Source organism: Tiliqua scincoides, chromosome 5, assembly GCF_035046505.1.
Source record: "Tiliqua scincoides isolate rTilSci1 chromosome 5, rTilSci1.hap2, whole genome shotgun sequence".
Classification (NCBI taxonomy): domain Eukaryota; kingdom Metazoa; phylum Chordata; class Lepidosauria; order Squamata; family Scincidae; genus Tiliqua; species Tiliqua scincoides.
This window is the reverse complement of record NC_089825.1, coordinates 114992313-115004642: the sequence shown is the minus strand read 5'-3', so window position 1 is coordinate 115004642 and position 12330 is coordinate 114992313. Positions and strand designations below refer to the sequence as shown.

The window sequence follows — 12330 nt, the reverse complement described above, 5'->3', positions numbered from 1 at the left end:
GCTTCCATATAAAGATAAATTTATATAATGGAAAAAAGCAATAATTTGAAACAAATTCTTACTATGTTCTCTTGATGAGCTGGTCCTTACTATTCAAATCAGGTCTCAGAATAATGATATAGCATTTGGGGAAAAAGATACAACCCAGTAATCCAGCACTAGAGGCCAAGATGGAGAAGATCTCCACGGCCACCATGGATTTCCCCTTGGTGCTCAGATATGCTGGAATGAAGGACAGCCAGACACTGCAAAAGACCAACATGCTGAAGGCGATGAACTTGGCTTCGTTGAAACTGTCTGGCAGCTTCCTGGCCTGGAAAGCCACCACGAAGCTGATCAGAGCCAGAAATCCCAGGTAGCCCAGAACACAAAGAAGCATAAGGACTGAGCCTTCATTGCATTCCACTATGATTTCTTGAGCCAGAGAGTGCATGTCAACATCTGGGAATGGAGAAGCAGTGCATAGCCACACAGTACAAATAGCCACTTGAATGAGGGAGCACCCAGAAAGAACAGAGATGGCTATTTTTTTCCCCACCCACTTCCTCATCTTGGATCCCGGTTTGGTGGCCATGAAGGCCAGAACCACAGTGAAGGTTTTGGCCAAGACACAAGAAACAGCCACTGAGAAGATGAGGCCAAAAGCTGTTTGTCGCAGATAGCAGGTTGCTCTCTGAGGCTGCCCCATAAATAACAGAGAACACAGAAAACAGAGTAACAAAGTGAGAAGGAGAGAGTACGTGAGGTCCCGATTGTTGGCTTTCACAATGGGAGTGTCCTTGTTCTTGATGAAAACTCCAAGCACCAAAGTTGTGAGCAGAGAAAAAGACAAAGCCAAGACAGTCAAAGTGATCCCCAAAGGATCTTGGAAAGAGAGGAAGTTTAGAGTCTTTGGAAGGCATTGATCTTTGTTCCTGTTTGGAAACTGATGTTCTGGGCATTTGAAACAGTCATCTGCATCTGAAAAATAGACCAGTTTCTGTGTTAATTCCTCAGTTCCATCATTATTTTTCTTTTTTCATGTATCAATCAGTTTCAAGGATGCAGCTGTTTTTACTTAGCACTCATTATTATTATCTCCCAAAATGTGCATTTCCCCCTTCCCTGTTTATTACATGATAAAACTCATCATGTCCCAGCTCCCAATCTGTGCTGTTTCTCTGGTTTGTCGCTCAGGTGATAGATAATGCTAGTCCTGTAAACAGGGACAGTTTGGAAATTATTGTCTTAGTTGGTGCCCCTGTGCACATTATGATAGACACGTCTCATGACAGTTTTGAAGGACTAAACAGGCAGTAAAACAAATATATATATATATATATATATATATATATATATATATATATATATATATATATATATATATATATATATACCAGTGGTTCTCAAACAGTTAGCATCAGAACCCACTTTTTAAAATGAGAATCACAGGATCCACCAAAAGTGATGTCATGACCGGAAGTGACATAATCATGCCTGATAATTTTTAGTAATCCTAAACAGCAATCCTATCCAAATTTACCCAGAAGTAAGTTCTATTTACTATTGCTGGTAAAAGCATATACAGGGTAGCCTGTTAAAAGTACAGATCTGTAACATTTTCCCATGTGCAGTCACATACCATGGTATCATCAAGTCTAATATATTAAAATATTGAAAAGAATTGGGACCCACCTGAAATTGACTCTCAACCCACCTAGTTGGTCCTGACCCACAGTTTGAGAAACACTGTAATATAGAATAGAATGTATCATAGAAAACACTGCTGCTGATGTCACCTACCTTTCTGATCTGAAATTTTCCCATCTGGACACGGAGCACAATCATAGCAACAGAATGGCTGCCCCTCCTTCTTTTTCCTTCTGTAGCCTGGATAGCAGTTGTCATTACACACTGCAATGGGGAGCACCTATTATAATGTTTATAATGAAGAGAATGTTTATGGTCTTCTATTTAGTAAAATAATAGAAATATCTACACAACTTTAACACCCAATTTGCATCTCTTGGAGTGGAGAGGGACCAGTGAGAACTATCATTGTCTGGGTGGGATCAGAAGTGGGTTTTTTCCACTTTTTGTTGATGAACCAAAGTCCTAAACAAGTGATGCAATGAAATTGAGTGTCCAAAAGTGTAACAAAGAAGAATTAAAGCTTTTCTAACATTATGTGTCAGTGTAATCCTCTTAGTCCTGTGCAATAAGTACTGATAAATTTGGGGCACAATCCTAACCGTGCCCTAGGCCATTGCAAGTCCATTTGGGGCCATGGTGGCTTACCTGGGAGTAAGTGAAAGAGTTTCCCCTTGCCACCGTCTGAGCCACTTCTAGCCCCAGTCTTGCAGTGCCCATTCCAGTGCAAAATAGGATCGCACTGTCAGTGTTGCTGGCTCTTTGATAAGTGGTGTAGGTGGCTTCCCAGGGTTCCACTTTGGCAAGGACAGAATGGGAACCAACCCTAATATCTGTATGCTTGCACTGTAATGGTAAGCCTAAAAATGAAACATGGTGAACTTTCCTCAGGTAAGGTGTGATAAAATTGGTAACAAATCTTGAACCTTTTTTTTTTAAACAAGGCAGCAGTATCATCAATCCATCAGCAGGGGTGCATGGAGGAAGATGGTGCATGGTTGAATATGGTGCCATATGCTTTCTTTCTTTCTTTCTTTCTTTCTTTCTTTCTTTCTTTCTTTCTTTCTTTCTTTCTTTCTAACGTCACCTGCTTGGCGTGCTAGTCAACAATGGTTACATGCAATTTGATACAGATTAGTGGAGGAATTTTGTGAGTGGCCCACAGCTTAGTAAGGGACTTAGACCCAAATCCTAACCAACTTTCCAGCACTGGCATAATTGTGCCAATGGAACGTGTGGTACATCCTGCAGTTGGGTGTCACTCATGGAGGCCTCCTCAAAGTAAAGGAATGTTTGCTCCCTTACCTCAGAACTGCATTGCCCTTATGTTGGTGCTAGACAGTGGGTTAGGATTGCACCCTTAGTAACTTTCATCCCCTTTCCCCAGGTAAGCCGAATAGTCCCACAATGGGGCTCTTCAATTTCACATTGACTGTTGGGTTGGTGCAGAATTTTGAGCCTCCATGTCGGGCTGGTGTCCCAAAACAGAAGCTCAGGTCCCGCCTTCCTCCCGCCCTGCTCCCTCCCCCAATTAACCTCCTCCCCACTCTCTCCCCACCCTCTGCCCACCTCCCCCAGCCCTAGAACACCTCCCTGCCTTCCCCCACACCGCAACTCACCTCTCCACTGGCCGGTGTTCCACATGACCGCTGAGTAGCGGAGCTCCAGTGCTTGCCTGGTGCTAGCCCAGAGCTGGCCAGTGCTGAGTTAGCACCAGTGCTCCACTGCTGATAGGGCCCGCAAATGTGCCTTATGGCACGTTTGCAACAGTGCGTGCCAGCGGTGAACCGATGCACACGGTATAGGATTGGGCCCTGAGTTGGTAAAGGCTGGGTTGGAAGAGATGATATTGGAGTAGACCAATGGTTCCCAATGTTTACTCATAAGTTGGGTAACCACTAGGTTCTTGCAGGTTGTGACAGGAGTGGTGACTCAGTGGTTCAGGCTACTGCCACCAACCACAACGAAAAAAATATTTTTGAACTTACATGGTGGTGGCAATGAGAACCTAAGCATTGCATTGTCTCCTGCCACCACTTCCTGGAAGTCCAAAACTCTTTTTTTCTGTGTCAACAGCAGAGCGAACCAGGAAGAACTGTCACCTTCATTCTGATGTCACCACAAGTTGCCACTCCCCTTAAGCAGGAATGCAGTGTTTGGGTTTCCCTGGGGGGGGGGGCGAGGTTGTGACTCCCAGGTCGTGAGTCCCAGGTTGGGAAACACTGGAGTAGGGGATATTCACTATATACACCAATGGTGGGACTCAGTAAAGCAAGTATTTTGTGTCTATACAGGTTTGAGTCTCAGTATTCATGAGTATTCTCAGAACTCAAATGGATGGCAAAAATTGCATTAAAGCAAATCCATTTAAAAAACAATGTCCCTTTGCTTGGTGATTTAAAAACAGCCTTGATGACCTTTGTGATGTAAGACAGAGTCATTAGGCAGAAAATCCATCAATCAGTCTCTCTCCAGGCACTTAGAAAGGCTTCATTCTGAACCAGTGACCCCTCCTTTCACCCAGACAAAAGAATGCAAAGTAATTATTGTACTTTCACGTGCTCAGGTGGAAGAAAAGCCTTGCTGTTCTAAGTTAAGTACCTGGAGAGAAAAAGATTCATGGGTGGTCAGCCGGCTGCCCTATCTTGCATTAATGAGGCTATTATTAAACAATTTTTTTCTTTAAAATTTAATTTAAAGGGCCCTTCTCATCTCGATGAGATAAAACCGTGGGTGAATAATAATAATAATAATAATAATAATAATAATAATAATAATAATAATAATAATAATAATAATAATAATAATAATAATAATAATAATAATAGCAAACTAGGTATTTATATACCGCCTTTCTGGTCATCAGATTACTCCTCTGACTTTATTCAAGGTGGTTTACATAGGCAGGCATTTCTAAATCCCTCAAGGGAATTTTTACAATCATAGAGATTCTCTCTTTCAAGAAGCAACAACATTTCAGAATGGATCTTCCTGGTTTGGTCTCACTTCTGGCCTCCATTTCTCCCACGCAGGCTGACAAGCAGCTCCATCTCTCACATGGAGGGCAGCCAAGACACTTCTTGCTCACACCAAGAGCAGGTGGAATCACTCCGCTCAGCTTGTCAGCTGCTTCAAGGTCTCGCCATTCTCAGCCATTCAGGGAGCTGCTGGTGTCCTCGAACAGGCGACCTTCTGATGTTATCTTTGGGCTAACGGAGGCTCTATCCTCTAGACCAGACCTCATGACCATGGAGGTCACAGAAAAATCTGTGTATAATTAGGTTATACTAGGATAATTAGGTTATAGGATAATTAGTAATCATGGATGAATTAATCTTGTATCAGGGAATTTGACCTTGTATAAGAAAAGTATTAGTTTTGCAAAGAACAGTTGATTTGGGGGATTGATATGCAGATTTTTCTTAGGAATATATATATATACTGGATTGACCCTTTTCCTCCACCAACCTGCACCCATCCCCTAAACTTCTCACTAATTTTCCATCTTAGACACAGGAATCAGAGCTCACCTGATTAAATGTACTGTGCCATGTGATGGCCTCCTCATTAATGATGAACTCTTGACCTGGTAAGATCTGTGGATCCATCCTTCCAACATTCATCCTTAAGAAGGATCGGTTTGGGAAAGTCACCCAGTTGATAATATCATATCCAGCACCCAATTCCCTGTTTTCATCAAAAAATACTGAATCCCTAACACTGTTGTTAAATGTGAAGCTTCTTAGAATGGGGTGAAGCTAGAGTTAAAGAAGCAAAGACAGAGGTTACAAAGTGATGAACAAAAATTTCTTTGGTAATACCCACTCTGGTTTCTAACAATGATCTGTTCTTTGGAGGGGGGTGTGTGTGTGTGTGTGTGTTGCAAACGACAAACTAAAAATAAGAATACTGTGTGGTTAGCATACAGTTGTAACTATTCAACCTAAATGGGACTGTAAGGTGGTCAGATTATGAAAACTGCTGCATAATATGGATTTTTGGAGGTTTATTTAATTGCATATTTAAAGGAGGAAATTGTCAACTCCTCAGAAATCAATATTCCGCTTCCCTTCCTCAATCCACACCTTTCTATCCAGATGCACCTTCAACCGACAGATCCCATAGGCTCCAGTTTCTGCCAAATGAAATTCAGAAGTTCCATTTTGCAGAAACAGGCAGGACAGGAAGTTGCCTTAACTACTGACATCCCCCCATCATGCATTTGGTAGAAGTGAGAGCTCTTTACTGTCACTTTAACTGATAAAGGGCTAACAGAAAGTGCTTCTCCGTTCTCTCTCTGTATGACTGGTGATGGTACTAATAGCATGCATGCACCCCAACACTGTCACCCACGATGGCTAAAGTGGAATGTCAGATAAACAAAGGATGGATTATCGGCACCCACTGTCATATTTGTCATATTGCCTGTTTAACCATAAATGTATGTTCATGTTTCCTTTATTTATCAAGATATTTATCAATATAATACATAATATTAAGTGGTACAAACAATGAATCCTCATTAGTGTGGTTACAGCCGTAAAATCCACGAAGCTGAATCAAAACAAAGTCATTCACATAAGAGCGAACACAAATGCTTTTTACAAGTCTGGAGATTATCATTAACAGGTTAAAAAATGCGAAAGCATTGGGAAAAGCCAACTGGTGAGAAATTTAGACCCACTGGGGAACCAGAAATGGGTCAGTCCCTTTCAAGGGAAATGACTGAGAAATTGGCAGCAACACAACTGGACGATTGTGCTGCTACCAGGGAGGGAAGGGTTTTTTTAAGTTACCTGGGTTCCACCAAGGCTCTCTGAGGGTCTGCATTGCCTACAACTCCCTCTGCAACCCTCCTAGCAGTTTCAAACTCCTGTAAAAAAACAAAACAAAAAAAGCTTCCTCTTCTGTGATAAAAACAGGACTTTTTTTTCTTTTTGCAGCAGTTTGGAGATGCCAGGAGGGCTGGAGACAGGGTTGGAGGCTCTCCAGAACCTCCAGAGAGCCATAGTGACCCTGAGTTAGTTAAGAAAAAAAAAACCCTTCCCTCCCTGAGAGCACCACAATCGTCCCAAACATGTTGCTGTCCCCTTCCCTCCCCTGCAAATACTTACAGGGTTCCAAATGTCAGTGTGGGATGGCTGCCTTAACATATACGTGTGTAGAACCACCTCCTACCACCAGATGCAACCACTGGGAACAGCAGCTTTTATCGTTTGGTAAGTACGAGGGTCGCCCAGAAAGTAATGCACCACATTTTTTTTCTCAGCCTACAGTAATGGTACAAATGCAAAACTTTAGATATACATTATTTGAATTTTCAGGAGTGTGCACACAAATTTTTGGTTTCTTCAGACAGATAGTGTAGCTGCAGCAGTGTTTCGAAATGGCGTCTGTAAGTGATTTACGTTACAAGCAGCATGTCGTCATTGAATTTCTCACTGCGGAGAAAGAAACTGTTGGGAACATTCACAAACGTTTGTGTACAGTTTATGGAGAATCTGCAGTCGACAGAAGTACGGTTAGTCACTGGGCACAGAGGGTGAGGCCATTAGAAGGCGGTTCGGCAGAGCTCCAAGATTTGCAGCGTTCGGGGCGGCCATCCACGGCTGTCACACCTGACAAGACGCAGCTTGCTGATGTGCTCATTCGCAAGGACCGACGCATAATGACTAGGCAGTTGGCGCTGAAGCTGTCAATCAGCAAAGGAAGTGTGGATGGAATCATCCATGCTCTTGATTACTCAAAAGTGTGTGCACGATGGGTTCCGCGCTGTCTTACGGTGGACCACAAATCTCTCAGAAAAAACATTTCTTCTGAGTTGCTGAAACATTTTGAAGATGAGGGGGAAGCGTTCTTGTCCAGGACTGTGAGCCCTGACCTAGCTCCCTCAGACTTCCACTTGTTTGGGCCATTAAAGGATGCCATTCGCGGAAGACATTTTGAGGATGACGAAGAGGTGATTCGCACAGTGCAGAAATGGCTTCGTGACCAGAACAAGGAGTGGTACCGACAGGGCATACATGCCCTTGTGTCTCGCTGGAGGAAGGCCATAGAACTGGATGGAGATTACATGGAAAAATAGGGAGTGTAGAAGAAACATCATTCTTTCCTGTGTGTAAGTTTCATTGTGTTCAATAAATAATTGTTGAAGAAAAAAAATGTGGTGCATTACTTTCTGGGTGACCCTCGTAGATGGAAGTTCTAGGCCTTCCACATATACTCACCCATCCAAAATTGGTGGAATGCTACACGCTGCAGAAACATCCATACTTACAGAGGAAAAGGAAGCACAGGAAACTGTTAAATTCTTGTATGAAAAATACCCTGAGCAGGAGGGCCTTTAAATTTCAAAAGGGAAAAAATGCACAATGGTTCCTGCTGACCTGGTATGCTGACAGGCTTCATGAAATGAGAGCTATCAAAAATTTAACTCTTCAGGACTTCAGAAATGTTTTGAATTGGGGGCAGGGGGGTTGAACATTACCTGCCAAGCATGAAAATATGTAGGACCAAATCTAACTCTGTCCATCATTGTACCACGTTTTGACCTGAAGGTGTGCAATTTATGCAAAGCATGTGCTATGGCATGGACGGCATTGTAGATGCTGTAGCTTTGACCAGTCATGCTCATTTCAAACATTAACCCAGGAAGCTGCTCCAGCTTTTCTTGGCCAGTACAACGATCGTTGCTTTCACTGATCAGAAAATCATTGCTCTCTGTGATCTGAGCATCAGAAAAGAAGCAGCCAAATGCTTTTTCCCAAAAGAGCCTGATAAAGTCATCCCCCTCTTCTGAGTTAGGATGGAGGAGCTGAAGAAACTTTCGAAATTCTGGTACTTCCTTTGAATGAATTGCGAAAGACAAGGCACCATCAAAGACCTGGATGTCAATATTGCGCTGCATAGATTCTGTTGAGAAATCCCATTGGGCAGTCATGATCCACACTTTACCAATAGACATCATTGGAATCCCTTCCAAGTAAGAATGGATATAAATGTACCATATCAGCCATGCTCGGGTCTGAGGTTCTGCATTTACAACCACTACTTTGACTTTTGAATTATTTATGAATGTGGCCTTGGTCCGGATAGATTCATAGGAGTATACCATCTGAAAAGTATGGGAAAGAACAGGTGTTTTTTCATGGAAGGCAGTACAGATTCCATGCTGGTAAAGCATTTTCATTAAGGTTTTCCCAAATGTCTCCCCAACTTCATCATCTGCTGTTACAATTCCAATCCACTTCCAGTGGAAATGCAGAAGGAGCTGGGTAATGCCTTTGTACTGATGTTCTTCATTGGGGACCATCCGGTAGAAGGAAGGCAGCTGAGTTTTAACATTCATCCCAAGAGCAAATGCACAATAGGCGATCTATGGAAAACGAGTCAATGTTCACAAGGCGGTGCTGAAATTATGCAAGCAAAAAATGTGAAACAGCCCAGTCCTAACAAACTCTCCCTGTGATGATGCAGCTGCTCCACTTAGGCACCCACTGCGCCCACAGTGGACTTTTAGGCCAGAGCAATGGTATAGCTATGTCATCTGACACCCACGGCCCATAAATCTTTTCACTCCCCCCCCCCATATGACAAAATTAAATCAGCAGTTAAGGGCACCCACCAGTATGGGGAGTGAAATTAGGTGCCAGTTGGAATGGGAGCCCAGGTCTACCCAGCAGGCTGATCTGGGCTCCAAGTCTAGATGGGAGCCCAGGTCTACCCACCTGGTAAACTTTGACCACAGAGGCCAAAGTTCAAGCAGGAGCCCAGGTCTACCTGCCTTGTTGACCTGGAGTTAAGGTGGTGCTCATGCCCACTCCCAAACACAAACACACTGGACTCGACCCTGGTGTCACCCTGCCCAGGGTGTCACCTTGCTAACACCTTTTTGCAGTGGCAAGACCCTGTAAGTTCTTGTGGGGAGGGGGGGAGGCAGCAACATGATTACCAGGATCGCGTTGCTAAGGTGGCTGCAGGGACTGGGATGTACTCACCAGTCCCTGCAGCAGCCTCCGTGGGGTGCAGGGAGCCCCTGAGCGAATGTCTGCAGGGCTCCCTGAAGCTTAAAAAGTGAAAGTGGAGTGCCTTAAGGGGGCAGAGGCCAGGACCCTGAGGTTGGGACGTCGCAATGCCCCAGTTTGAAAACCCCGCCTTATTGGTTCCATGCTGTGATATAATAACATCTTGCTGACTCTTTGAATAATCAGTATCATTGGTCCATTCTGAGTTAAGGAAATTTTGCATTTTTTGTTTTCTGGTTTTTTGGCCATAGTGTTTGATAGAATTGAGATATTTGCTGTAAATCACACATCAAATGGTAAATAACATGATGGTGTTATTCATAACAACCACAATTTTAGCAACTTTGGTCACTAGTGGTGTCACCCCCTAAGGGTGGCACACAGGACAGACCACTGCTGGCCCCCCACCTACACCACTGGTCCACCAGGAAACGGAACATGTGTCCCCTTTCTCAGGGATAAGTATTACCTGACTGAATAGGTCTATTTGGCTCTGCACCAGTGACATTTTTGGTGCAAGTCAGCCCAGGAAGGAAGACTGAGGCCAAGAAGAAAATAAGATATTGCTTAATCAGGATTCACTTTCTTTGGATGCATTCCATTGGATACTGTGGATGAAAGCACCATGCTCAACTGAAAATGTTGCTGCTTCTCTTCAGATCTTTCAGGCCAAGAAAGGTATGAATCATCCATACTACAAACAGATATACTTCAAACCACTGAATGGAGATTATGACAATAACATCTGCCCCATCCCTGAGCAGAGCACCATCCATAGATCATTTCTCTTTTCTATCACTCGCACATCACTCTCCTCCTAAAAGGAGAATGTCTTAAGTAGATGTTTAAGGGTAAATATTGAACTGTCTGCAAAAGCTTCACGGCCCAACTACTCATTGTACCTGTGGAATCTTGTACAGGCCTAACAGAGTGGCCATTTGAAGAGAAAAGTCAGGCTCAACCCCTCCGATGACAGCAATCAGATTATTCTGCTGGTCACAGTTGAAGTTGGGGACCATCCTTTTCCATCCGGAAAGAAGCTTCAGGGTGTTCTGCTGAGTCACCCTTGCATCTGTGAAGCTGTCATAAATGTGGAACCCCAGGCTGATGTTTGGTAGGATCTTCGGGTTCTCATTGATCTCCTTAACAGCAAATACCAAGGACAGGACATGTTGGTAGTTCTTCGGCATTGCACTAAAAGAAACATTACCTATACCATAAGACAGCCATGAATGATCTCCTTCAGATGCAATAGTATACATCCTCACAGTCACCATTTTAGGACTGACAGTAGCAACTCTTGAAAGATAGCAAGAGAAGCAAAGTGAAATAAATCATTTCAGGTGCTGCAGTCTCTCTTAGCACACAGATATGTTTCATATACATTTTCATCAAACTCTCTATGGTCAGGAAATACAGGTGTCTCCTGATAGCTTATACATAAATATGTAGGATTCATTTAAAGCTGAACACTTGTCAATTCTTATGGCTTACTTGGGAGGAAAGCCTTAACCATGGGGTTTTCTCTCCCTTTTAAATAAATGCAAAACATACACCTTTGTACGGATCGTCCTATTGACTACTATTTTTTTTTCTTGCCTGTGGGTGGGAGACACAAACTAGTTCCTGGTTTCTTTGTTGCTGAAGGTGTCAGCCAATTATTTCTATCTATGAAATAGAAAATCTCATAAATGATAGTCAAATGCACATAAATTTTTGTTAGTGAAGGCTGAACCATGACCTTCAAGGGATATAAACAACAGAAAATAGTTGCAATCTGGCTGCAACTGACAGAAAATGGTGACAGACACAGGTTGAGAACCAGGGGGAGGAACATCCAGATGTTATGTGAAGGAAATCTGAACAACGAAATCCAGAAATGCATGAAAGGACTCATGATAAAAGATCATGATAAAAGAGGATATGGTAGGAGTGGGAAAATAAATGAAATTACGTTGTGTGACAGAAGTTTACCAAAGGCAAGAAGAGGATTAATCAAAATGTGAAAAAAAAATCAAAGACATCATGAAACAGAAAAATGAAAATACATTTTAATAAGCCTGTCAAGAAGCCTCAATACGTCTTACAAAAAAAAGAAAAGTGCCGACAAATTACTGAAGACACAGGCGTTTATGTGACAAACGTCCACTGATTATGACCTGGTTTACTGAGCTGTACAGAAGAAAACCTTAGTTTCCTTACCCAATGTCATCATCAAACATTGTTCTGGGGTGTTCACTGAATGTTACTGCATGAAATATACAGCCAAATTGACTGGCCATCCCTCCAATGATCAGAAGCCCAGTTTGATAATATTTATTCTGAAACAGGAAGGAATCATCCAAACCACACATAACAGAGTCTGGTTTGCTGTCAGTGGAAAACATCTGCACCTTCAGAAAGAACAACCACAAAAGAAATAGCTCTGCCATCCCTGGGCAAATCCAGGCTCCAGGTATTCAGTGCATCTTTCACCATCAACCTCCACAGAACATATCTCCTTCAGCAGCTCTCCATTCATTCACTAAAGGGAAACTGTCAAAGATGAGACAGGAGATTGAGCATCTCCACCTTCGCGAAGTGTTTTTTTTAACCTTCAGTGTTTGTTAATGATGGATTCCTTGGAATATGCCAGAGGGTTTAGAAATACAGAGGAGGAACTGTGTTATTTGAGAAA

General features: G+C 42.8%; 1 protein-coding gene across 1 annotated transcript; it reads right to left on the bottom strand.

The window, feature by feature from the left end:
* Positions 1-61: 61 nt before the first annotated feature.
* On the bottom strand, positions 62-10843 carry LOC136653293 (vomeronasal type-2 receptor 26-like). The gene is made up of 3 exons (XM_066630204.1): positions 10556-10843; positions 1783-1909; positions 62-960 (listed from the first exon to the last, which is right to left on the bottom strand). Exons 1-3 carry the CDS (start codon positions 10841-10843, stop codon positions 62-64), a joined length of 1314 nt encoding a protein of 437 aa, XP_066486301.1.
* Positions 10844-12330: the final 1487 nt, after the last annotated feature.

What these genes read in the sequence shown, in the direction of transcription:
- LOC136653293 (XM_066630204.1), bottom strand. Translation starts at nt 10,843, where the DNA reads ATGCCGAAGAACTACCAACATGTCCTGTCCTTGGTATTTGCTGTTAAG. An exon ending in GCCTGTACAAGATTCCACAG is followed by an intron (nt 1,910 to 10,555) that starts GTACAATGAGTA and finishes ACATTATAATAG; the next exon opens with GTGCTCCCCATTGCAGTGTG. An exon ending in GAAAATTTCAGATCAGAAAG is followed by an intron (nt 961 to 1,782) that starts GTAGGTGACATC and finishes TCTATTTTTCAG; the next exon opens with ATGCAGATGACTGTTTCAAA.